General features: G+C 53.6%; 1 protein-coding gene and 1 pseudogene across 2 annotated transcripts in view; both read left to right on the top strand.

The window, feature by feature from the left end:
• The window catches only part of BCR (BCR activator of RhoGEF and GTPase), a 134,758-nt gene that overhangs the window by 63,956 nt on the left and 43,685 nt on the right, over positions 1-27,117 (top strand). Inside the window, exons 2-6 of one of the 2 annotated variants that reach the window (XM_054469018.2) lie at positions 8,510-8,691; positions 15,682-15,786; positions 16,087-16,272; positions 23,001-23,108; positions 26,132-26,192. In XM_054469018.2, coding sequence (XP_054324993.1) covers positions 8,510-8,691; positions 15,682-15,786; positions 16,087-16,272; positions 23,001-23,108; positions 26,132-26,192 — 642 coding nt within the window. Of the gene's footprint in view, positions 1-8,509; positions 8,692-15,681; positions 15,787-16,086; positions 16,273-21,023; positions 22,777-23,000; positions 23,109-26,131; positions 26,193-27,117 lie in introns of those variants that run through there. The other variant, XM_063662772.1, reaches the window with a different exon arrangement.
• LOC129023633 (F-box/WD repeat-containing protein 4-like) lies at positions 17,142-19,587 on the top strand (annotated as a pseudogene).

Genomic DNA, 27,117 nt, shown 5'->3' with positions numbered 1-27,117 from the left:
GACTGACATTGGGGGGCCTTGGCTAGCCTGGTGGCTTTCTCTGTGGCATACGCTGATTCATGACCTTGACCTTTCTACCCGGACAGCTGTGGCTTTCCATTCTTGGGTGCTGGCCTGGTGATGTCATTGTTGGGGTACGGCATGAGGGCTGGGAGGCCACAGGGTCCTGGGGTGCTCTCTGTGTACCCTTCCACCACAGAACCAAGGACCTTGGTGGCAGTCCTTTAGCCAGGGTGCGGTGGCTATCTGGATGGGACACGTCTCATTTATAAAGAATTTTGAGGCACTTGGTGTGGATGCAAGAAGGGGCAGCTGCCAGCCTGGCAGAGGAGGAGAAAGTAGAAAAACCACCAGAACCAACCACACATCTCCGAAAGCACTCACTGCCTGTGGGTGGCCTGAGGTTATGGCCAAGCAGTACTGACGTCCATCCGGAAGGATACTCTCAGCCCTCGGGAAACAGTGGAATTATGTTCCGGGTTCCCTGCTTAGGAGAGGAAAACAGGTCAGCTTTAAAAAAAAAAAAAAAAAAAATTGAGGTAAAATTCACATAACATAAAATGAATCATTTTAAAGTGAACAGTTCCGTGGCTTTTAGCGCCTTCACAGTGTTGTGCAACCACCGTCTCTGTTTAGTTCCAAAACATTTTCGTCACCCCAGAAGGAAATCCCTGCCCATTAAGCAGTCACCGACCTCCTTTCTGTTTTTATGGGTTTACATATTCTGAGCATTTAATATCAATGGAGTCATACCACATGTGGCACTTTGTGACTGGCATATTTCCCGTAGCATGTTTTCAAGGTTCATCTGTGTTGTAGCATGTGACAGAATTTCCTTCCCTTTGAAGGCAGAGGCCGGGTGTAGTGGCTCACACCTGCAATCCCAGCACTTTGGGAGGCCTAGGCAAGAGGACCGCTTGAAGCCAGGAGTTCAAGACCAGCCTAGGCAACATAGCGAGACCCCTGTCTCTACAAAAAGAAAAAAAATTATTTTAGCTGGACATAATGGCACACACCTGTAATGCCAATTACTTAGGGGGCTCAGGCAGGAGATCACGTGAGCCCAGGAGTTCAAGACTATGGTGAGCAATGCTATTCCATTGAATCTGATGGACATTTGGATTGTTTCTACCTCTTGTGAATAATGCTTCTGTGAACATTCTGGTACAAGTTTTTGTTTAAACACTAGTTTTCAATTGTTTTGATTATACACCTAGGAGGGGAGTTGGTAGGTCGTAAGGTTATCAATGCCACATCTTAGAAATGCCTTCTCTTTGGAATGTAAGTTGACCCAGTAGGCAGGTCACACAGGTGCAGCTGGGCACAGTCAAGCTCTGCCTGAGACTCAGTTTTTCCTGTCTGAAAAATAGCAATCTAAAAGTTCATGACCACTCAGGTGCGTATTCCAACAGATGATAGTGGGTTTTCAGCACCATGTGTGACCTAGAGGAAGTGCCCGGTAAAGAGTGGCGGTTATTTTTTGCCCACTACTTCAAAGATTTGGGTCTTTTTTGCTGTTAGAGGAACTTACCTCCCTGAAGCACTACAGGTATTCCCTGACCTTACCTGAGGTTCTGCTACAATAGCCAGCTTTGGAGCCCCCAAGATCCGCAGCCCTTCTCGAGGGTAGAGTCTGCTCTTGGTGGGTACATGGTGGTAGGAAGGTGCCAGGCTATGGATGAGCGTGGGGTGCAGAGCCAGCTCCGCGTGTGGACTCTGTACCCGTCAGTGAGACCTGAACCTCTGTCCCAGCCATGGTTTTCCAAGCATCTCTGGAGGACAGTGCCTGCCTGACAATCCCTCCAAAAGACGTGTGCTGCTGTTTGTAGAAGTCACTGGCACCATGCTGCCGTGGCCTGCCTAGGACCTGGGAGAAGATGGGAGGCCGAGAGGAGGGCAGGACCCGGGAAGGAGGACAGCTGCAGCCATGACAGGGTGGGGGCTTGATGCCCGCCTCTGTGAAAACCTCTCCACCACAGCTGGCCGAGCCACCGGGTGTTTGATCTGCTTTTACCTTTGTAAATAAATACTGCCCAGTCTTTGGCTGCCAGTGTAAACAAGGATGGAGACCACTCTGCTGATGATCTCTGTGCTCCCTGGAGTTCCTGCCTCCTCCACCCAAATTCCTCCCAGCGCCCCTTTCTTCTCTTGACTCCAGTACATGTTGGTCAGAGGGCCCTTTACAGCCACCCTCATTGTTCTGGGTAGGGAGGGCCCAGAGCATGACCTCTGATCCCCTGAGGGCTTGCTACCATCTCACCCGGGGGCACGTCGGCAGAGGGTGGGTCAGGGGCTGGGTTCCTGGTACCCCACACCTCTGGCAGCCACACCACTGATGGAGGATCTGGGGTCTCTCTAGGCATATCTGGCCTGGGAGAGCGTCTCCTGCCTGGCTGCACCCAGGCATCACATGGCCAATGGTCTGAGCTCAGTTCTGCATGCATTTCCTGGGAGCCCACTGTTCCGTCTTCTGTCTCTATGAATCCGACTACTGTAGGTACCTCATATGAGTGGAACCATAACAATAGTTGTCATTTTGTGTCTGGCTTATTCCACTAAGCAGAACATCAAGGTTCATCCATGAGATTGCATGTGTCAAAATGTCCTTCCTTTTTAAGGCTGAATGATATTCCATTGCATGTATACATTACATTGTGCTTCTCCCTTCTTCTGTCAGTGGACATTGGGTTCTTTCCACCTCTTCCTTCCCATGTTGTGATGAATATGGGTGTGCAAATATGTCTTCAAGTTCCTGCTTTCAGTTCTTTTAGAGGCTGGGCACAGTGGCTCACGCTTGTAATCCCAGCACTTTGGGAGACTGAGGCTGGTGGATCACTTGAGGTCAGGAGTTCCAGACCAACCTGGGCAACATGGTGAAACCCCATCTATACTTAAAATACGAAAATTAGCTGGGTGTGGTGGTGCACGCTTGTAATCACAGCTACTCGGGAGGCCAAGGCAGGAGAATCACTTGAACCCAGGAGGCGGAGGTTACAGTGAGCCGAGACCGTGCCATTGTACTCCAGCAGTGTCCAGGCGACAGAGTGAGACTCCATCTCAAAAAAAAAAAAAAAAATCAGTTATTTTGGGTACATAACTAGGAGTAGAATTGCTGGATCATATGGTAATTCTGTTTAATTTTTTGAAAGATTTTTTTTTTTTTTTGAACCAGTGTAGTCTAGGGGATGTGACCTCAGCACCTACCTGGGCCTGGGCTGACTGGGACCTAACCAGGCATTATTATTTTTGCTATATTATTTTTATTTTTTGGCTGCCTTTTTTCCTTTTATGAAAGAATAGATTTGCAGAGTTCTGGGGTTGGGTTGCTAAGCAAACTGCCTGGAGAGAAGAGGGATTCAGATTTCACTAGGCCTTCCCTCTTCCACACCAACCCTGGGCTGTCTGCACTGGACTTTCTCTCCCCAGCCCCACTCCTAGTCTGGTTCCTGGTTCAGGTGAGCAGCAGCCAGATTCCATGCCCCCACCTTCTGCCTTCTAGTGTTTGGGTTCTGCCTTGGATAAAGCTTTGCAGGAAGGATGTGGCTGATGAGACCATCAACCTCAGTCCTGCCAAGGGTGAGGAGGCCCAGAGAGGTTTTTCCTCTGGGTATTCCTGGTACGGGGGCAGGAGCCAGGCCTCCCAATTGGTTCTGGCTCTTGGGAGATGGTGGCTTTCAAAATGCCAAATAATGTACTTTATCCTCAAGAGGAAAGGGCCTTGGCTGGGCATGGTGGTCAAGCCTATAATCCCAGCACTTTGGGAGGCCGAGGCAGGAGGGTTGCTTGAGGCCAGAGTTTAAGATTAGCCTGGACAACATAGCAAGACTTTGTCTCAAAAAATGTTTTTAAAAATTAGCTGGGCAGGCCGGGCACGGTAGCTCACGCCTGTAATCCCAGCACTTTGGGAGGCCAAGGCGGGTGGATCACAAGGTCAGGAGATCGAGACCATCCTGCTAACATGGTGAAACTCCGTCTCTACTAAAAATACAAAAAAAAATTAGCCGGGTGTGGTGGCACACGCCTGTAGTCCCAGCTACTCCGGAGGCTGAGGCAGGAGAATGGCGTGAACCCGGAAGGCGGAGCTTACAGTGAGCCAAAATCGCACCACTGCACTCCAGCCTGGAAGACAGAGCGAGACTCTGCCTCAAAAAAAAAAATAGCTGGGCATAGTGGCATGCACCTGTAGTCCCAGCTACTTAGAAGGATCCATTGAGCCCAGGAGTTCACGGCTGCAGTGAGCTATGATCACTCCACTGCACTTCAGCCTGGGTGACAGCAAGATCATGTCGCTGAAAATAAAATAACAGATGGGGGGTGGTGCTTTGTGTACTTAGGGGAACTCAGGTGTGAAAAACTGCTTTGTGAAAAAGCAGGTTCCTGTGTGCTGGTTAGAATGGGGGGATGAGGAAATTGAGGGGCAGTCCTCCCCACCCCATCATTTGCCTTGGAGCAGACTGGAAGAGTCAGCAGAATGAGGGGCAACAAGTCTGGATTGGAGTGATCTGGGTGAGCTGAGGCAGGGGCTGAAGCTTCATATGGAATGTGGCAGGGATGAGCAGGCCATCTGGAATCCAGACTTAAAAGTATCAGTCACCCAGACATTGATTTGAGATCTCTGCAGAGGGGGAAACGGCTGGGGTTTCAGCTACATGGAGTGTCCTAATTCCCCAGCAGAGTCTGGCCGTGAGACCTGGTCTCTGTGTCTCACCTGGCGTGGTGATGTGTCCACTTCAAAGTCTCACTGGACACAGGCGGGCAAACCCTCACCGGGCACTTGATTCTTGCACCAGGTTTTAGCGTGGACGTTGCTAAGCCAGCATGTGGCTTCGCACATGTGGAATCTTACAGTTACTCTGGAGCAAGCCCTGGGACCCCGAATCTGACCCTGAAGTTCTTGCTGGGTTGACTCCCTGCTCAGTGTTGACTTCCTACTCAGTGTTGATTTGACCTTACACGTGAGTCAGTGTAGTCATGGGCGCAGAAAGCACTCAGACAAAAGGTGCTCCACCAGGTGATGAAGAATGTGTTGATGTCTTAAGATCGTCTTTAGATAAATAGCAAAACCATTGGTTAAAAGCTGGTCTAACCCACCTTATTTTGTTGTTTGTTTTGTTTTAGACGTTTCTCAGCCTGAAGCTGTGGTTTTAGTCTCTTTCTCTAGTGATAAGTGGAAAAGAGGGATGAGGAAGGGGCTTTGCTGGCCCAACCAAAAACAAAACTAAGAACCCATGAGTGTATTCTCTCCCTTGGGCACTTGGACACCTCTGCTAGAACGTTTAGTAGACGCTGACAATTCCAAGCTAATGTAAAAGCCAAGTCTGGAGGGTCATGGGGTGGGAGACTAGGGTGAGGAAGTTGTTAAAGGAGGCCAAGGGGATGGCAGGGCCTTCATCTAATAGTGACAGTAGCATTTTAGAGCTAGAGGGTCTTTATCGATTGTCTAGTTCACATGCATGATTTTTAAAAAAGGAAGCTGAGGCAGGAGGATTGCTTGAACCCAGGAGTTGGAGACTAGCCTAGGCACCTTAGCGAGTCAACGTCTCTGTTAAATTAATAAATGAAGTCAAGAAAGGTGAGGCATGGACGGCCTCAGTGACCTGGACTAACTCACAGAGAGGTAGCAACGGGGAGGGCCAGAGCCTCGCTTCTGAGAGATTACACCACGGCTCACTTCCCCCACCCAAAGGCCAAAGGAACTGAGCATTCATAACCAACATAGCAATCTTGGTGCCTGGATGTACCATGGATTAAGGATGGTACCCCTCGATGTCCCATGGATTAAGGAGACCAGATTCCTCCATACAGCTTGTTGAGGGACTTGGTGGGTGCCCCCTGCTCTTGGGGTCTTCCTACTTTGGCTGCTATGCTCAACCCAGACCCAGCCTCTTCCTGGAATTCTCCTTTCGACACGCACAGAGACAGAACCCAGCCTGGCCTTTGCAGCCAGTAGTTGTGTGCAGTCACCTGGGACAGTGCTGCAGGTCAGCAGCCGGCAATGCTAGACACCGGGTTGGGGTCGCTCAGCAGGTCTCAGCCCTGGCTGCCAGCTAGATTCCCCCAGGAAGCCCCTGTAGCTTCGGATTCAGCAGGTCTGTGTGGATCCCAGTGAAATTGTTTTCAAAGCCTCCCAGGTGTTGCCGATGTGCAGCCAGGGCTGGGGACACCTGTTAGAGGGTGCTGAGTCCTGTGGGACAAGAAGTGGAGAACCTGGGAGAGGGAGAGGCAGAGGTGTGCAAGGAAGGCGGAACTTCGGCCATCTGCACCCACAGCTAGTGGCAGATCACTCCAGACACATGGCTCCCCCCGGCCATCCACGTGGAAAGGACTGACAACAGTCCCCACTTCAGGATTGCTGGGTCTGTTGCTCTGAGTGCCTGAGGGCAGCCCTGTGCCCACCCAGCCTGGTTGTGTGTGGTGGCAGTTGTAAACTCGTGAATGAACACCAAGGTCACATCTGCTGGTGACCTTTGGGCAGGGCTGCTTACAGGTGACTCATGGTGAGAGTGACGTCACCCCATCAGGGTGAGCTCTCAGAAGTCCCATGGGCCTCAAAGGCCCCGTTTAGAAGGAGTAGAGAAGGGATCCTCACATGAGCCATGGATCGAGCTAGAAGATCCTTGTGGGTTGACAATGGTCATGATGAGTCCACTGGCTTAGAAGACTCAGGCTGAGAACAGGCCATCGAGGAGCTCCAGATGGCTAAGGCCTTGGAAACACGCTTTGTCATTCAGCCTGGGAGGAAGGGAGTGATTATCTCCAGGTGCCTCTGGGAGGAATGAATTACTCTGTATAACCAGATAGTCCCAACAGGCAGGGGGCCTCTTGTAGGATAAGCCACTCTGTCCTCCTGCGGGTACTCACATTGGGGTAAGGGTGGTCTGGGATTTTGACAGACCTGCTGGAAGGTGGTCTGTGACTCAGCCAGAAGCTGGGCTGGGCTGGGGGATGGGGAGCCTGTAGCCCCAGTTCCCTGGGCTGGGATGGGAATAGCATGCTAGGACTCGCTGCTCATGGTGGCCAGAACTTGCACCCCAGCCAGCATGCTGGCCTGTGCTCCTCACCCCATCAGACCCCATGGGCAGGTGTGCAAGGTGCAAGGACCATTCCTGACAACAAGACGGTAACAGTAACATTTTGGGTTTCCCTTTTTTTTTTTTTGAGACAGAGTCTTGCTCTGCCACATAGGCTGGAGTGCAGTGGTGCAATCTTGGCTCACTGCAACCTTCACCTCCCAGGTTCAAGCAATTCTCCTGCCTCAGCCTCCCGTGTAGCTGGGATTACAGGCACCTGCCACCATGCCCGCCTAATTTTTTATATTTTTAGTAGAGATGGGGTTTCACCATATTGGCCAGGCTGGTCTCGAACTCCTGACCTCAAGTGATCCGCCACCTCTGCCTCCCAAAGTGCTGGGATTACAGGCATGAGCCACTGCACCCAGCCAGGGGTCCCCCTTTCTATAGCAACCCAACCCCCCTGTACGGGGGAGAACCAACTGTTTTCTCTGTACACAGCTCAATGCAGATCACTTATGTGACCAAATGTGGGGGCTTTTTCCCACACCAAGCAGTTCTCTGCAGACACCAGCTGGGTGTCCTACAATTTCAACTCAGTTCTGACATTGTCTACCTGGAGTTAGCGTCAGATCCCACTGTTAAGGGCTCAGCTCCAGAAGACTTCCCCTAACTTCAGGTGTCAGTAGCAAGTCCAGGTTATCTATTGGCCGTAAATTGGAGGTTCCTACAGCCCCCTCCTTGAGTTTGATCACTTGCTGGAACAGCTCAGAGAACTCAGGAAAATAACTTACTAGATGACTGGTTTTTAATACAAAGATACAACTCAGGAGCAGCCAGATGGAAGAGGTGCATAGAGGAAGGTCTGTGGGAAGGGGTGCAGAGCTTCCATGCCCTCTCGGGGCACTGCCACATTTTCAGCAACCTGGAAGCTCTCCTAACCCTGGCCTTTTGGACAGCCTTTATTGTGTAGGCATGATTGATTACGTCACTGGCCATTGGTGATCAACTCAACCTTCAACTGTGGGTCTTCCCCAGAGAGTTGGGGGTGCCAACTCTCTAATCATGTGGTTGGTTCTCCCGGCAACCAGCCCCCTTCCTGAGGCTGTCCAGGAGCCCCAGCCACCTGCCATTTACTAGCACACATGAAGACATGTATTACTTTGGAGATTCCGAGGGTTTTAGGACCTGTGTGCCAGGAAAGTAGAGGGTGGGATATGCAAAGATCAAATATACATTTCTTAAGTCACAGCCCCCTGACAGGGGCAGACGTATCTCAGAAAGCCCCTTGTATTGTCTGGGGAGTGAGCTCATGTTCATCCCCCCTCACCTTGTGGTCTTTGACCAGTCAGTTGTGAAGGGGATGTCAGCATACCCGAGGTCGTTGTGAGATGCCTGTTGGGGACAGAGATGGTGTCAGCTGTGTGCTTGCTGGGACAGGTTGAGTATGGATGCTCCCTTCTCTGTCTCTAACACAGGATGCTTCTTTGCACACACAGATGGCTCGTTCGGAACACCACCTGGATACGGCTGTGCTGCAGACCGGGCAGAGGACCAGCGCCGGCACCAAGACGGGCTGCCCTACATTGATGACTCGCCCTCCTCATCGCCTCACCTCAGCAGCAAGGGCAGGGGCAGCCGGGATACGCTGGTCTCGGGAGCCCTGGAGTCCACTAAAGCGGTGAGTCCCCGTGGTGTGCGTGTGGCCAGAGGGCCAGGTGAGGCTCCCTGAAGCGCAGCCCCATGCTCAGGGGTACGTAGCAGGTAGGTGGTGGAGCAGCCAATGGTTTGGAAGCCGAGTGGGTCACCAAAAACTCCTTCCTCATCTCTACATGTGGTACACAGACAGCCTGCCAGATGTGTTGATCAGGGAGATCGGGGGATGCTTTGAACTGAGCATGGAGGAGGCAGGCAGCATGTGGTCTTGAGGCTGAGAATGTCAGCACCAGAGGCCACCGCCAAAACCAGCAGGACCTGTGTGGTGGCGCCAGCAACGCTGCTGAGCCAGGTGGTGTCTGGGCTTGGGTCCCTTTGCTTCATAGCCTTCTTGCTCCCTTTCACCAAAGCGTGTGCTGAGGATGGCTCCATCCATGTGACCAGAGCCTTTCCTGTGAGTTTTCACTTGACCCTCATTAATAATTCTTGGCCTTGCTGTCACTTCCACTTTACAAATGTGGAACTGAAGTCCAGTGGTGGCTTCCCCAAGGTCTCATGGCTAGTGAGTAGCGGCACATTCAGTAGATGCTCTGCCATGCCCTCCAAGAAAGCAGTGGGCCCGCACCCCCCTCAGATGAGAACGTAGCCCGGGCTGGTCGCAGGCTGGATGGTGCTGGACCGCCCGGCCCTGCATGAAGTTCTGACTCCTCTCGCTGCTCCCGCAGCTCAGGGGGCTGCTTCAGCAATGCTCTGGGGCCCAGATGCTCACCCCTTGCCATTGGTGCATGTCCCCCCACTTGACCTCTTGGGTTCCTTACTTCTTGGGCTGAGAAAATCACTGCCCCAGGGCAGTTACTCCTTTTTGTCTTTTTGGTCGCTGATGACAGATTCCTTCCGCACTCTGCTTAGCTTATTTCTAGATGGTTTCCAACATAGCCTGGCATGGTGGCTTACACCTATAATTCCAGCGACTCAGGAGGCTGAGGTGGGTGAATTGCTTGAGTCCAGGAGCTTGAGACTGCAGTGAGCTGTGATTCTCACCACTGCACTCCAGCCTGGGCAACAGAGCAAGACCCTATCTTTAAAAATAATAATAAAAAAATAAATAAAAAGAGCAAGAGAGAGATGGACTTTTCCCCATTTCTGTAAGGAAGCTCCAGAAGTGTATCTTCTCACTGAGCTGTTTTTTTCTGGGGCTGACATGTTAGCTGCAGGCCTGGGACTGCTGCTTATGTATATGCTTTTGTGATTTCTGAAGGCCTTGGTGCTGGGCAGGCTTCTTGTTCTGAACCGAGAGGATGGGAGAGGAAGCCAGTGGGTAACATGTACCTGCTCCGTGCAGCACACACAGGCTGCTGCCTTAGGTAGCTTCCTATCCCACATCGAGTGTCAACTTTTTACAGACTAGGAGGCCGAGGTTCAGAGAGGTGAAGTAACTTGCTTGGGCCACACAGCTCCAGGGTTTGAAGCCTTCCTGATTCTTCAGTGGGCACACTTTCCCTCCCTCAACTGTCTTGTCTTTCTTGGTGCACCCCTCTCTTGCTGCTTTGTGAGCGTGGTTTGGTACAAAGAAGGATCAAGTTCAGGTAGGCTAAGTGCTGAACTTGAGAAAGGCTATTTCTTTCCATCATTCTTGAGGGCTGTCTTCACCAAGCCAGTCCTTGATGCAGTTCCTGGCCCCGAAAGGAAGCTGATCTGCCCACTCAGTGAGTGCCCCAGTCCCTGTCCGGGGGTGGGGACCTCCCACCCACACCTGGCTCTGACTTGGAGTACAGCCTTCACCTTTCAGTCCAGGGCTTCTCCTCTGTGAAGCCACTTCAGATCCTGGTCCCCCGACCCCTGCTCCCTGCTCCCTGCTTCTGCCCTCACAGGAGCTGTAGACGTTTCTCATGGTGCACGTCCTGTAGGAGGTTGCACGTCTCTGCCTGTCAGGTCCAGAGTTTCCAATCCCAAGCACTCCCCTTGGCCCAGAGCTGGTCTGAAGAGGAGGGGATTTGATTGGAGGAGAACTGTGTGTAGCTCCTTTCCAGAAACCTTCTGGTGCTCTTCCCAGTGGTTGGGACCCCAGGATGGGTGCCCTTCACTGCTCTGGAGACAAGCATAGCCTTGACTTCCTGGTTTCTCTGCCAGCCGTGCAATAAGCCATGCAAATGTTGTCTTTCATTTCTGATCTTTGGTTTGAAGACATGGCTGTCACTTCCTAGGACACCTGACTTCCCCCAGGAAGCATGGTGATCTTGAGGCCAGAGGCACCCTGATCCTGACCATCCAGTGGGAAAGGGGCATCAGGCTGCTCATCCCTCTCCTCCTGCATGCCACCCACCCCTCATTTGGTCCCAGATGCTGATCTTGAGTCTTTGGGGTCTCAGTGGACTCCTGTGGCATGGGTCTTCTCTGTGAATACCCACTCGTAGTGTAGACAGAGGTTGGACAGAGGCCAGGCACCCCCTTGTCCGGGGTGCTGTGGGAAGGATTCACACAGGCTGGCCTGTTGCGACAACCTGCAGCCCCAGGACCCTGTACAGAGGCCAGCCCCTTGCCCTCTGTATGCCATGAGGGCCAGGTTCTTGGGGTGTTCGCCGGCTGGGCCGCAGGACAATGTCCAGTCTGTTGCTGATGAACACCTGCCCTTGCCCAGAGCAAGAAGGTCCTTTCTCCAGCAGCTGTGCTGGCTGCACACTCCCAGCCCAGAGCAGCCTGCCCCTCGCAGCAAGGGTTTTGCACCCTGATCACCACTGGGTTCCCCCAGATTAGGGGGACTAGGATGAGGGACTAGAAGGGGCCTCTTTGCACTCTGCCCTGTCCTGAAGCTTAGTTCCAGCTCCCGCCCTCGGTTCACCCGTGGGCCTGGTAGCCAGCTGACAACAGTTTTATTCACCTTGTTCTCTGTTGGCTTTTCCTGCTTGGTTGTCACAAGCCCAGTTTGTTTTGTGGGTTCTTTATTGGCTTTTATTTAGCCTCAAGTTTTGTGTTTGTACCCGCCTAGGTAGGGTCGTGGTAGGAGGGCCTTCCTTCCATGTCACTGACTTCTTTTTCCAATTTCCCTTTACCTCCAACTTCCTACCTGCCCCAGCCTCCTTGCCTGCCTCCATGGCCCTCCCTGCATTCACGTCCTTTCCCATAACTGGCACGAGCACAGCCCTGAGCTATAAATAGCCCCAGGCCGGGCCCTGCCCTTTGCTCTCTGCATGGACTTGGCTGATTTCTGAGCCGTCCCTGTCTGATGCCACCAGCACTATTCAGGACTCTAGAAGATTCTTAGTCTAAGGAGAAGTGCCTCATCCTGAGTCTTGTCTCCACCCCACCCAGTCCATGCCCTGGGCCAGATGTTCCCTGAGCAGCCCCGCCCTTCAGAACAGGGAGGGAGAGCCAGATTCTGCCTTCCTGCCTGCGCTGTTTTTCCTCCTGGCTTTCCAAACCATGTGGACAGAACGAGACACAGTGCTCCCACCCACGCGGGCACAAGCATCTCACACTGGGTGGGGCCGTCATGGGCCCTGCTGCCGTAGCAGCCTCCCTGGGCCCTGCAGCCACCTGGTACTCATAGTAGCAAGATTGTCCTTAGAACATGAGCATGGCTGGCAGGCTGGGTGGATGGGTGGCGCTGCCCAAGGGGCCTACCATTCCCTTCACCTCTTCTCCTCTTGTGGAGCAGGGAGCGGCATCTGCACACAGTGGGAGGCACTTGCAGGGGCAGCTGGGGGTGCTTTCCCCAAAGACTCCACCATTCATAATGGGCAGAGAGGGGGTGTCATAGGCCGCCCCACCCTACGTGTATGTGCACCATGGACAGCGGACTTGCTGAACTTGGGTAGTATTTCAGGGCACCAAGTCAGGCTCAATTGACGGTCCTGGGTTCCTTGGTCCCAATTGTCTCCAAGTGAGAGTATGGAGACCCTGAAGGAGCCCTCAGAGATTCATAAAAACTCAGCCAACACTAGGATACAGCCAGGTCTTTGAGATCCACTCATTGATTTATTAAATGAATCTTAATTGAGCACCTGGGTGTTCTGGGCACTGTGCTAGGCAAGGAAGTTCCTAGCTCAGGCACAGCCATGGCCTGGAGGCTCCCACCCGTGGAGACACTGCCTACCCTGCCCTGGGGGGACAGGTGTGCACGGGACCTGCGTGTCCTTTTCCTTGGAGCTGCTCTCAGCCCAGATCTTGATGGCTGTCCCCCCCCCACACATGTACGTGTGTATAAATGCACATATATACACACATATACACAGGCACCCGGGCATGCTGACAACTCATGCATACATTCACACAAGTGTGCACACACTTAGGCGATTCCCAGGGCAAAAAGGTGGCCCAGGAAGGCTTTTTAGATGGTCCCAGTGGGCAAGTGAGGATTTGTGGTCCAAGCCCCAGGGACTCAAATGGGGCACAGGGTGGGGCTCCCTCCCCGGGCAGTGGAGGCTTAGGGCTGGAGGGCATTTGCCTGAGACCATGGGGTAGGCCAGGCCCTGGGCGCTTCGTGTTGAACCTGCTGTCTATACCATGACATGCCTCCCTCCTAGAGCGCCAGGGAAATAGGACAGCAGGGTTGGGAGTAGGCAGGGGCTGTGCTGGGACCCTGATTCCAAATTCTACAGATACCATGAGGCCTGAGCTGACCTCAGTCAGATCCTTCCTCAAACCCATCAGTTCTCACTGGAGGTGATTCTGCTCCCAGGGCATGTGTGGCAGCGCCTGGAGACATTGTGGCTGCCACACCTTGGGGGAGAGGGTGTTACATATGGTAGGTAGAGGCAAGGATGCTGCACAGAATCCTACAAGGCACAGGATGCCACCCAGCCCCTGACAGAGACTCCTCAAGGCCTAGATGTCAGCGGGGCCAACGAGGAGCCTGCCCACAGCCAGTGATTTTCCCCGAAAGTGGGAAAGTGAGTGATCAGGGACCACCGCCCCAGTTCCACACCTGTGAGCCCAGCAACCAGTGGAGAAGTGGGCGGGGCTGTCATAGATACCGGACCTGACACCCCCCCCACCCCCTGCGCACACGCACGCACGCACTTTCCTCTGACTACAGGCAGGGCCATTGGACACAGGCGGGACAGAGAGAGCAGCACAGCCTCAGCCCCGTGGAGCACTGAGGTGCTGCCGTGGGCACGGCCAGCCTCCAACATTGCCAGTGGCCAGGGAGCAGGCGGGAGTGGCCAGGAAGTCAGGCGGCGGTTTCTGTGGCCTTTGGCGTCATCATCTTGGGTGTCATGCCTTTGCTGGGACTGTTGTAACAAAGCACCACAGACTGGGGGGCTTAAAGAACAGGAGTTTATTTTCTCATAGCCCTGGAGGCCTGAAGTCCAAGATCAAGGGGTGGGCAGGGGTGGCTTCTTCTCGGGCCCCTCTCTTGGGCTTGTCTTCTCTGTGTGTCTTCACATGATGTTCCCTCCATTTGAGTCTGTGTCCTGACCTCTTCTTTTACAAGCACCCCAGTCCTGGTGGGGTACCGTGGCTCATGCCTGTAATCCCACCACTCTGGGAGGCTGAGGTGGAAGGACCACTTGAGCTCAGGAGTTTGAGACCAGCCTGGGCAACATGGCAAGACCTTGTTTCTACAAAAAAAAAAAAAAAAAAAATTTTTTTTTTTTTTTTTTTTGAGACGGAGTTTCGCTCTTGTTGCCCAGGCTGCAGTGCCATAGCATGGTCTCGGCTCACTGCAACCTCCCCCTCCCATGTTTAGGCAATTCCTGCCTCTGCCTCCCAAGTAGTGGGGATTACAGGCGCCGGCCACCACACCCGGCTAATTTTTGTATTTTTAGTAGAGACGGGGTTTCACCATGTTGGCCAGGCTGGTGGTCTCGAACTCTTGACCTCAGGTGATCCACCCGCCTCGGCCTCCCAAACTGCTGGGATTACAGGCGTGAGACATTGCGCCTGGACCCCCCCAAAAATGTTTAAGTTAGCAGAGCGAGGTGGTGGGTGCATGAGGTCCCAGCTACTTGGGAGGCTCAGATGGGAGGATTACTTGAGCCTGGGCTCTCAAGGCTGCAGTAAGCTATGACTGTGCCACAGCACTCCAGCCTGAGCGACAGAGCGAGACATCATCTCAAAAAAAACAAAAAAGAATGGGACATATGGAACCTTTTGGCTTCAGTTTACCTTAAAGGCCCTGCCTTCAGATACAGTAACGTTCTAAGTTACTGGGGTTTAGGGCTTCAACATGAATTTGAGTGGGGAGGGGAAATGTTATCATAACTAGGATTAGAAGGTGGCCTCCCAGGGGCGTGGGCTCTGTCCCCTACATCAACGTCCAGCAATGTGTCAGCTTCTTCATTTGGAGACAAAAACAGTAGAGCTTCCCTGAACTTTCAGCAGGGACGCTAATGGGAAGGGGGGACTTTGTCATAGCCCACATGTAAGAGGGTCCCTGCCAGTCCAGTGATGTCGGGGTCTAAAAAGCAGGGTCAGGGGACACAGGCCTTGAGCCCCAGGGACAGGGTTCTTCTGGGGCAGGTGGTAGCAGTCCCTGTGGCTGGAAGGGAGGGCATCTGGAGAAGGCGGTGCTGCCTGGGCCCCATCAATCAAAGGGTCATGTGGCAGCAGCAGTCAGGCAATCCAAGTGAGGCGGGCCCCAGGTGAGCCGTGGGGAGTGGAGTTTGGCTGCAGCAGGAGCCAGGTGGCCATGCTGTGGGCTCTGACGCCCCCTCAGGTCAGAGCCTCCTTCTCCTTCCCGGACTGTGTCAGGCAGGTACCCTTGGGTCACGTGCAGAAGCGTGGAGGGAGGCCTGGCCCAGCCTGCTCCGCACCAAACTCTGTTTCGTGGTCTGGCAAGACTAAGGGTGGCCCTGGTGTTGCCAGATGACCCCCCCGGGATTCTCAGCGACCGTGAGCATGTGGCTTAGTATGTGCAGAGGGTCCCCTGCCTCCCTTTAATTCCATGTGGAGCCTTTGTGGGGGCAGAGGTTTGTCCAGAGGTCAACAAGCTGGCCCTCCTCTGTCAGAGGGCCCTGATGCAAGAATCCTGCTACTGCCCTTCCAGGCTGACTTCTGTCTATTTCTCCTGCAGAGTGAGCTGGACTTGGAAAAGGGCTTGGAGATGAGAAAATGGGTCCTGTCTGGAATACTGGCTAGCGAGGAGACTTACCTGAGCCACCTGGAGGCACTGCTGCTGGTGAGGAGGATTTAGGGAGCTGAGCAGGGTGGGATGGGGCAGGGTGACAGGGTTGGGGAGCCTCTTTGCCCTTAAGTCCCAGGTCAGCTGTCAGAGCCTGGGTGCAGCTCGCCATCCCTGGAGTGGATACCAGTGGAAGACTGAGTTGCCAAACCAAGCTAGTTTTAAAATTGTATTTGTTATGTGATTTAAAAATAAAAGTGCATATGTCAGGTAACCATGACTGTCTACTGTCATACAATGCACCTGAGGGATGGCAGCCCCTCTCACCTGTGCTACCTCACTTGTGCCCTCTTCCAGCCCATGAAGCCTTTGAAAGCCGCTGCCACCACCTCTCAGCCGGTGCTGACGAGTCAGCAGATCGAGACCATCTTCTTCAAAGTGCCTGAGCTCTACGAGATCCACAAGGAGTTCTATGATGGGCTCTTCCCCCGCGTGCAGCAGTGGAGCCACCAGCAGCAGGTGGGCGACCTCTTCCAGAAGCTGGTAAGTAACCCAGGGCCGGTGCTGGGACTACAGGCATATACTACCACGTCCAGCTAATTTTTTGTATTTTTAGTAGAGACAGAGTTTTGCTATGTTGGCCAGGCTGGTCTCAAACTCCTAACCTCAAGTGATCCACCCGCCTCAGCCTCCCAAAGTACTGAGATTACAGGCGTGAGCCACCATGCCCAGCCTTTTTTTTTTTTTTTTTTTAATTTATATTTATTTAGATAGGTATTTTTAAAAAGAGATGGGGACTTACTACGTTGTCCAGGCTGGAGTGCAGTGGCTATTCACAGGCGCGATTCCACCGCTCATCAGCATGGGAGTTTTGACCTCCTTCCTTTCCAGCCTTGGCTGTTTCACTCCTTCTTAGGCAAACTGGTGGTGTGTAGTGCACTACAGCCCAGAACTCCTGACTGAAGCCATCCTCCGGCCTCAGCCTTCCGCGTAGCTGGGACTACAGGTGCGCACCACCACATGTTGTGTGCACACACTTTCCCTGAAGCAGGCTTCCTCTGCTGGGAAACAAGTCCTCTAGGGGCAGGTGTGGCCAGAGGCCAGGCCCCCCTCTAAGTGTGAAGAGCATGTGATTCCTTAAAAGCCCTGCCCCCAGCACTTCTGGACTACCTAGACACCCAGCTCTGGCCTCGGGCCTCCCCTTGGCTGGTGCTGGGGACTGAGTTTTCTGCTCTGAGGTGTGGCTTTCCTGTAGGGGGACCCCTCCCTCTGCCACCCTGCGCTGCAGACCCCCCAGACTCCAGGCCAGAGCTAAGGCTTGAGGAACACACAAGACACTTAATTTGTTCCAGTTCTTGCTCCCTGGGGCTCTTTCCCCTATTGCCAGAGAGCAGGAGGCTGTATTTTGATACATGCCGCCCCCTCCATCTTTGAAGCCCCCCCTTTTCTCCGTGTGTGTGTCAGCAGTTTTAAACCTAGTGGAGGGCGGTGGCTCGGGCTGGGCTCCGCATCGGGCCGGCCCCGCGGCCGCTCTTGGGCAGCCAGGGCCGCTGGGTGGGGGCCCCCGGGAACTGCCGGCCCGGGTGAGGGCGGGGGCGGACAGGCGAGGAAGCTGCAGGAAAGGCGGGTGGCGAGGGGGAAGCAAAGGAAGGGGAAGAGGAAGAGAAAAGCTAGCGAGAGGGGCAAGGCGGAAGAGGAAGCAGGGTGGAAGGGAAGTCCGGGCCGCAGACGGCGAAGGAGGCAGCCGGGCCGGGGGCTGAGGCGGGAGCGAGGGCATGCCCAAGAGAGGAAGCAGAGGGAGGCGGAAGCGTGGAGGAAGGGGCGAGAAGCATCATCAAAGATGAGGGGAGCGCAGGGGCCGGGAAGGAGGCACAAGGAAGAGAGTATGGGAAGAAGGAGGAATGGAGGGTCAGGGCTAGGCGGCTGGAGGGCGCCAGGCCGGGAAGAGCACAAGGACAAGGGGGTCAGGCTTGGGCCTACATCCCGGGTACAGGGGCGGCCGTGGCGGCGGCAGCCAGTGGGGAGGAGGAGGAGGCGGCTCGGGAGTCGGCCGCCTGCCTGGCTGCGGGGCCAGCGCTCTGGCGCCTGCCGGAAGTGCTGCTGCTGCTCATCTGCTCCTACCTCGACATGCCGGCCCTCAGCCGCCTGGCCCAGGTGTGCCGCTGGCTGCGGCGCTTCACCAACTGCGACCTGCTTCGGCGCCAGATAGCCCGGGCCTCGCTGAACTCTGGCTTCACGCGGCTCGGCACCAACCTGATGACCAGTGTCCCAGTGAAGGTGTCTCAGAACTGGATACTGGGGCGCTGCCGAGAGGGGATTCTGCTGAAGTGGAGATGCAGTCAGATGCCTTGGATGCAGCTAGAGGATGATGCTTTGTACATATCCCAGGCTAATTTCATCCTGGCCTACCAGTTCCGTCCAGATGGTGCCAGCTTGAACCGTCAGCCTCTGGGAGTCTGCTGGGCATGATGAGGACGTTTGCCACTTTGTGCTGGCCAACTCGCATATTGTCAGTGCAGGAGGAGGTGGGAAGATTGCCCTTGGTAAGATTCACAGCACCTTCGCTGTCAAGTACTCGGCTCATGAACAGGAGGTGAACTGTGTGGATTGCAAAGGGGGCATCATATCATTGTGAGTGGCTCCAGGGACAGGACGGCCAAGGTGTGGCCTTTGGCCTCAGGCCAGCTGGGGTAGTGTTTATACACCATCCAGACTGAAGACCGAATCTGGTCCGTTGCTATCAGGCCATTACTCAGCTCTTTTGTGACAGGGATGGCTTGTTGTGGGCACTTCTCACCCCTGAAAATCTGGGACCTCAGCAGTGGGCAGCTGATGACACACTTGGACAGTGACTTTCCCCCAAGGGCTGGGGTGCTGGATGTCATGTATGAGTTCCCTTTCACACTGCTGTCCTGTGGCTATGACACCTACGTTCGCTACTGGGACCGCCACACCAGTGTCTGGAATTGTGTCATGGACTGGGAGGAGCCCCACAACAGCACCCTGTACTGCCTTGCAGACAGATGGCAACCACTTGCTGGCCACAGGTTCCTCCTTCTACAGTGCTGTACGGCTGTGGGACCGGCTGTGGCCTGCCTGCACACCTTCCCGCTGACGTCGACTCCCCTCGGCAGCCCTGTGTACTGCCTGCATCTCACCACCAAGCATCTCTATGCTGCGCTGTCTTACAACCTCCACATCCTGGATATTCAAAACCGTGACCATCAGGGCCACCCCTGCCTGTGGGCCAAGGAGACCAGTGAGTCAGGGACCTCTCTTGCATGGAAGGTGCAGTGATAGTTCCTCCCCACTGCCCCACTGTGCTCCTGGGCCTGTGACCCCAGTGCTCAGGCACCTTGCACTAGAGGCTGCTGACTCCTGGAGCTTTGAGGCTTACCAGAGATGCAGTCCCTCCCAGGAACCTGTTGGAGAGGCAGGACCTGCTGCTTTAGAGGAGTGGGGCTGAACCTGGGCCTTGCGACTCTGTTTGGCCAGAGCAAGGATCTGGCCTGGAGAGGCCTATCCTATACCCCTTATTAGATCCATGATAGCCTATAGAGTGAGGTGAGGTTCTTCCACCTTCCCAGGTGGTTTCTTTCTGCCACTTCCTGGAAAGAAAGGTGAGGCTGCCAATAGCCCGCTGGCAGCAGCCAGACCTCACCCTTGACCAACCTCTCGGGGCCGGAGGTTCATTCCTGGGGCACTGTGGCCTGGTTTTGCTTTGAAACCAAGAGAGGGCAAAGGGAACCCAGCAGTTCTGAGTGAGTTCTAGCCAGCCCTACCTCAGGCTGGCTGTTGAGAGATTTTACAAGTTTCATTTTTGTAAAAATAAAGCTTGATTGTTCACAGAAAAAAAAAACAAAAGAAGACCTAGTGGACGTGACGGCCTGACGCCCTCCTGAGAAATGAAGAATCGTGTTGTTGGGGGGAAAAAAACACACATCCAGAGCTCTTCCCCAGATAATATTCTGAAATCACTCAGAGACTTTTTTAAAACTTTAATATCTGAGGAACATTGGAATTTAACTTTGGAAAGTTTCCACTGGCTGCCCTGGAGGCCTTGAGCTACCTTCATGCATCAGATGATGCAGCCGGAAGACTCGGAGGAGAGGCTGGGGTTGCAGTGGGAAGTTGTTCCCCATAACCGTGAGCTGAGTACTCATGTGTGTTCAACCTGGGCTGGGTGCTGGGGACTCCCCAAGGACAGATAGGCCCGGTGCCTGCCCTTGTCTCCCTGACCAGCTCAGTAGGGTTGGCCCAGCATCACTCTGTCAGGCTTCCAGGTTGGACAAGTCTTAGGACCAAAGGAGCTTGCAGTGCCCTGCCCAGCTCCGGTTCCTCTTCCAAGCCCAGGAACTCGTGATCCACGTCCAATGGTTCAGAAAGCCAGACTCAGATGCGGCTTCTGCCACCTCCTCATGTGGGGCTGCACGGGCTGACTTTCCTGCTCCGGGTTGTGGTTCTGGCTGAAGTTTTATCAACTCAGAATTTTTATTTTTCTAATTATTTCAAACTTAAAGGAGAGCTGTAAGAATGGGGCAAAGAGCTCTAGTATAGCCTTCACCCAGATACACTGATGGGAACTTTTTGCCACATTTGCTTTATCTCTTTCTGTGCACATACAAACGCACATGGACACATACACACAAGCACAAGATGTTTTCCCCCCTGAATACTTCATTTGCTAAGAACAAGGACATTCTCTCCTGTAACTCACAGTACAATTTGTCAAATTCAGGAAATTTCACGTTGATGAGATACTGTTATTTAATATGTAGTTCATATAAATTTCCCCGAAGTTAACAATTGCATTCTTCACAGCTGTTTTCATTCTCTGATTCAGGACCCGGTTTAAGATCATGTTATGTACTTGGTTGTCACATCTCTCTAGTCTCCTTCCATCTGTACCAGTTCCTTAGACTTTGCTTGTTTTCCATGACCTTGACTTTTTTTTTTTTTTTTCTTGAGATAGAGTCTCCCTCTGTCACCCAAGCTGGAGTATAGTGGCGCAGTCTTGTCTCACTGCAACCTCCGCCTCCTGGGTTCAGGCGATTCTCCTGCCTCAGCCTCCCTGAGTAGCTGGAACTACAGGGGCGTGTCACCATGCCCAGCTAAATTTTTTTGTGTTTTTAGTAGAGACGAGGTTTCACCATGTTGGCCAGGCTGGTCTCAAACTCCTGACCTCAGGTGATCCGCCCGCCTTGGCCTCCCAAAGTACTGGGATTACAGGCATGAGCCACTGCACCCTGCCTTTTTTTTTTTTTCCTTTTGGAGATGGAGTCTCGCTCTATCACCCAGGCTGGAGTACAGTGGCGTGATCTTAGCTCCTTGCAACCTCTGCCTCCGAGGTTCAAGCGATTCTCCTGTCTCAGCCTCCCGAGTGACTGGGATTATAGGCATGCGCCGTCACGCCCGTCTAATTTTTGTATTTTCAGTAGAAACTGGGTATTGCTATGTTGGCCAGGTTGATCGTGAACTCCTGACCTAAGGTGATCTGCCTGCCTCGGCCTCCCAAAGTGCTAGGATTACAGGCGTGAACCACCGCGCCCAGACAACCTTGACATTTTTTGAAGGGCACAGGCCCACTCGGGTTTGCCAGTTTCCTCAGGAATAGCTTCACGTTCTGCATAACAGCACCACAGCAGCGAGGCAGTGTGCTTCTCAGTGCATCAGATCCGGAGGCACGTTTTTGATTAGTGAACAATGTGGAAAGGAATTGCTTAGAACTTCGCACAAGCCACCTGGAAGATGTGAGCTCCTGGAGCAGGAGGGAGGAGAAGTCTTGAAAGGAGTCCTTCTCACAAGACCCCTGAGACCCTGCTGAGCTGTCACCTCTTCTGAGAGGCTGTCCTGGTCCTGACCACGTTCTCAAAGGCAGCCTCGTCGCTCTCAGTCCCTGTCCTGCTTGTAACCATCTGCCATTACTTTGCTTGTGTGTGTTCATCAGGCACTGTCCTGTTAGAACACCAGCTTCAGAGGGCAGCGCCGTGTCTGAATTGTTCACCACTGCGGTGACAAGGCCTAAAGCAGGCCCTTGGCTGCTTTGTGCCAAGGCTGGGAGGCACTCAGTGACTTGCAAAGGAGGGAGGAGGGAAAGAAGGAAGAGCTCTGGACCTCATCACTGCACGGATGAGGAAGAACCTAGAACTGGAGGATGCAAGGACTCCTCCAGGTGGTTAGCATGGCAGGGGCCTGGCAGGTGTCTTCCGGCTGCTACCCTTTCCTCGTACACCCTAAGCCCCTTCTTGCAGGGGTTTCTTGCAGGGAGCAGGGCCAGAAGATCAGACAGTGCCAAGGGTGCCTGGTTATCCAGCTTCTGGGATTGTCATCTGTAGAAACATAAAATTCAATATAAATGCAAATGCACATGGAAATAAAATTTAGGTTTGACACAAAACAAACACCAGGAGCCGTGAATGCCTTGGTCTTCCAGCTTGCAGTCAGCTACAGTGGGAGTCTTCAGCCCTGACCAGTGCATCTTCTGGGTCTGCCCTTACACTCCCCAGGCCTAGGTTTGCTGGTTTTTCCCTCGCTGCCCATAAAGGTGTTGTGGGGCCCGGAGATGGCGGTGCCTACTGCACTTACACAAGTTGTTGCTGAATCGAGTGTGTGTCTGACCTGGAGGTGCAGTGAGGAGATCTATTATTGCCATTGGTTTAGTAAAGAACAAACAGAACACCTCTCACCTTAACAGCCAGTCAGTCTCTCCCCACCAGGTGTGTAGCATGACACCTGAGCACCCTCACCAGGCCCAGGATGGGCTTGTGTCTGTGCAGCGGGAGGCTCTCTTCTGCAAAGACGGCCGGACTTGGCGTTTCTTATGTGTCTGAAGGGACTGGACATGCATGGAACACCATGGGTGGGACAGGGGGTGACCTCTGTGTCCAGGGTACACTCCTGCAGCCAGAATGGGAAAGTGCTGCGCGCAGACACTTGTCCAGATTCACTGACAACCTCGAACTTCAGCTGCCGCTCATGGCACCATTTCAGTGAGTGGAGTAGGAGGAATAAGTAGCTCTGGAAGGGAACTGTTACCTGCCTGGCGCCGTGAGTCACTTCTCAGCATGTCATTTTGGGAGCGGGAAGTGTGCTGGGTGCGTGGGGAGGGGAGCAGGTGGGAGGGAGCAGCACGGAAGCGCCGAGGCCTCTGCAGCCTGTGTGCCGTCTGCTGTCGCTGGAGTTTCTGCAGAGCTGTGCACGGGAGCCTGCTCTTCAGGAAGATGGGGGAGCAGCAGCACCTGTCCCACTCTCTCTTCCTTCCTCCCCCTCAGGCCAGCCAGCTGGGTGTGTACCGGGCCTTTGTGGACAACTACGGAGTTGCCATGGAAATGGCTGAGAAGTGCTGTCAGGCCAATGCTCAGTTTGCAGAAATCTCCGAGGTAATGCCTTGATGCCGTTCAGACAGGTGCACCGCTGACTCCCACCTGTACCCTCCACCTCCCGAGGAGAACAGAGTGCACCAGATCAAGATCTGGTCGTGAACCCCAGCTGTTTCCAGATTCTGTTGGGTTCATTGCGTCAGCCCTGTGCTGGGGATGCTGTTGTGCCCAGACAGAAGGAGCAGCCCACAGGGCGTCCTGCCTCCCCAGGGGCGAGGGCCTGATTCTGGGGGTTGCCGAGTTCCAGGGACACTCTTTGCACTGTCTGTCTGCAGTGAGGGGTGTCTGTAGTTCTGCCCGTTAACAGCTCTCACTGCAAGAGTCCTGAGGCTGACTTTGTACCTGGCACTGGAGGCGAGGCCGGAGGTGGCCCACTCTTCCTTTTCTAGCCTGCCAGAGACCTTGAGAGCATTGAGGAAGCACTGAGGGGCTAGTGCCATGGGGCGAAGGCTCATGGCACCTGTGCTCTGTAGATCCATGTGAGGAGCAAAGCGACAGGTTGGAGCTGCACTAACCCAGGCCCTGGGTCTGAGACGCTGCTGACTCCCTGCCTGCATTTAGCCCCAGGAAGCTGAAACCTCAAACCATGCAGTGTTAGCACCCAGGGCCTCGAAAGAGTCATTCAGAAACAGAGACCGTGAATGGGCCATTCAGGAGGCTGGTGGCCCAGCCGGAACCAGAACCCAGCCACACCCCTGGGTCTGCACTCCAGACTGGGGTTCTTCCTGCCCTTCCGCAGCCTGTGTCTGCCTGGTGGTCACTCTGCGACATTTTCCTCTTTGGAGACCCTTGCCTCTTCATGAGCCCCCCATCTCGCTGTAGCTTTGCCTTCCGACTTGGCTTTCCCCCACCCAGCAAGGGTTCTGAGCAGAAAGCCCTCCATGTGAGAACCGCAGGGTTAGAAAGAGACATGGGCCCTAGAAATAGGGAGTGAATGCGGGTCACCCTTGCTGGGACACACCCTCAGCTGTCACCCCTGGGCTTTGTTCCTGAGGCTTTATGCCGTCTTATTGTTTATCACAGGATGGAGCATCACGGGCTTCGCTCTGATGTCTCCAGTGGTGACAGTACCTGCCGCTCTGTTCCTCCAGAGTCCGTGGGGCACCCTGCTCCACCAGGTGCTGCTGGTAACAGGCTCTGCATGCATCCAGGGCTCCAGCTCCCTCCGCACTGCCAGACTCCCTCTGGACCATTCAATCTGTTCTCTTTTCCTTTTTCATTAAATAAGAAACCCTCCTCCCCAACAGCTGGAATGGTGGCACCGAATTTCAAGTGACCTTGACAAATCAGGGACCTGATCTTTTAAGAGCAGGTTACAGTTAAGCGGGCAAGTTCAAGTCCACCCAGACAGGTTTCTGCAGAGGAGGGAGGAAACACCATGGGACGCCACCTGGGGATCACGTGGTGCTGCCAACTATGCACCAGTGGATTCTGAGCCATGGTTGAGATGCAGGGAGTGGGATGGGGCTCAGGACCAGCCGCAAACCGACCCATTGTGAAAGTTGTTGGCACCTGCACCGTCAGGGCGACATGCACTTTGGTTCTCTGTGTTTCAAAAAAGACCCAGAGGAATTGGAGCCACCCAAAGAAAGCAGAGTCAAACGCAAGGAAGAGAAAGCAGCAAGCCCTGTGGAGGTGTGGGAGAGGTCAGTGCTCAGGCATGGGAGTTCGAGGATCACCCTCAAGTACAGAAAGGAGTGGAGTAGTGTCCGTCTTCTCCTGGGACAGTCCTGAGAGATGGGCAGCATCCAGTTAGATCTGGTTCCATGGAACACCAGCTCTCCAGACAGTAGGTAATAGGAATTACATGAAAAGGGCTTTGGGAGTCAGGCCAGTTTGGGAAATGCAGGGTTAAACCAAACTCCTAAGTTTTCTTGAGGCAGGTGTTCCTGGAGCTCCTAGATAACTCCCAAGCGTCGCACTGTCCACGGACACATGGGCCACCTCCCAGGCTCTTGTGAGCCCAGCACCTGGTTTTTGCACTCTTTTGTTTGGCTCTCCCACCCCCTCACACCCTTTGGGAACTGCTGAGTCAGATGTACAGAAGAACAATCACTGCGAGGGCTGTTAAACTCTCAGGAAAGGTACCAAAGTGCATGGCAGCGTTTGGCCCCAGTGAGCTGGAAAACACTTTCTTTTGGTCTTGAGATGTTTCCTGCAGCACAAGAGGTTGGCAGAGCAACCTCAGAACCTCTTCCGTCTCTGCTGTTTATGCTTTCGTTCAGAAGCTTAGTACCAGGAATTAATCCAGCTCCTTCCCAGAGGATTTTAGGCACACAGGGATCTTTTATTCTGCACTTCTCCAGTGATACTTTCAACGCAGTTGTATCAAAACAGCCTAGGCTATTCACTTACAAGCCCTGCTTTTGCCCTGGGAATCGTAGCACCTCATTTTTTAGTAAGTACACTTGCAAATCCGGAGAGGGCAGGTGGAGGTATAATCCAGTGTCAGTCTGCAGTGGTGGGCCTGCCCTGGCTGTCTCCAAAGATGGGTGCTCTTTTGAACTGCCAGCCTCCTGCATGCTGTCTAATTGCCCCAAGAAAACAGTGATGTGTGTTTAGGAGAGTGCTCCTGTTGGCCTCCATTTACAGGATCCTCTGTGTCAGAGGATCTTAGCCAGGCGTGATTTTGTTCACAAGGGACACTTGGCAATGCCTGGAGACATTTTGGTTGTCACAACAGCAGGAAGGCAGGCATGCTCCTGTACCTATAGGTAGAGGCCCGGGCAGCTGCTCAGCACCCTACGGTGCCCAGGACAGCTGCTCAGAAAATTTGTAGCCCAAAATGTCAACAGTGACCTGACTGAGAAGCCCTGTCCCAGGTAGACCGCAGCATCCAGGGCATCCTGCATGCTCAGCTTGCTCATGGGTCCCTGCACACCCTGTGATTTCATTATCAGCTCAGAATGCACCTGGGGTTTGTTGCAGTGAGGGAAAGCTGAAATTGTTGCCGAAGGGGGAACTTTCTGCATCATCAAAGCTGCTTGTGTCATCTGTGTGAACATGCACTTTTCTCTCTGCAGAACCTGAGAGCCAGAAGCAACAAAGATGCCAAGGATCCAACGGCCAAGAACTCTCTGGAAAGTGAGTTCTGCATGCTGAGGTCTCTTTGTGCCCTCGTCAGGGAGGCTGCTGCCGGCAGAGGGGGCGTTGTGGAAAAGCAGACACAGTGCCCACTTGGGTCACCCCTTGGCGCCTTCCCTGTTCTGCTCTTCAGATAGAGTGGGGATGAGGAAAGAACAGCTCAGGGAGGCAGGGAAGAATACCATCAGGACCAGTTTGCCACCAACAGTAGCAACAAGGTGCTGCTTATATTGACTTAAATGTCATCGTGTTGACTCCAGTGGCCTTGTAAGGAGGATTTTTTTTTTTTTTTGAGGCGGAGTGTTGACTCGCTGCAACCTCCGCCTCCTGGGTTCAAGTGATCCTCCTGCCTCAGCCTCCCGAGTAGCTGGGATTACAGGCACACACCACCACAGCCAGCTAATTTTTGTATTTTTAATAGAGACGGGGTTTCCCCCCATATTGGTCAGGCTGGTCTTGAACTCCTGACCTCAAGTGCCTTGGCCTCCAAAAGTGCTGGGATTACAGGCGTTAGCTACCGCACCCGGCTGTAACAAGGATTTTATTTTCTGTTTTTGCCGATGACAAGTTTGGTCATAAAGTAATCTGTGCAGAGCACAGGCTTTAAGTGGCTGGGCAGGAATTGAGTCCAGAGTTGCTGGGAAAGTGGTATCAGGAATTATCAGTCACTTCTTACTTTCAGTTGTTAGGGTGTTGTGAATAGTTACACTTGCAAAGAACAGCAGCCCCCGGAGCTTTGTGCTCCGAGCCTCAGTTTCCCCATCTGCAAAATGAAAATAGCGATGTGTGCCTTATGCTGGTCGTGGGAGTCTTGTGAAGAACATACTTGGCATGTCTCAGAACACACCTAAGCGTCCGTGCCTGGGATGGGCGCACGCTCACTGTCGTCATGGAGAAGCACAGGTGGCTGAGGCTGGCCAGGGCT

This window comes from Pongo pygmaeus, chromosome 23 (genome assembly GCF_028885625.2).
Source record: "Pongo pygmaeus isolate AG05252 chromosome 23, NHGRI_mPonPyg2-v2.0_pri, whole genome shotgun sequence".
Taxonomy (NCBI): domain Eukaryota; kingdom Metazoa; phylum Chordata; class Mammalia; order Primates; family Hominidae; genus Pongo; species Pongo pygmaeus.
This window is presented reverse-complemented; position numbering and strand designations above follow the sequence as displayed.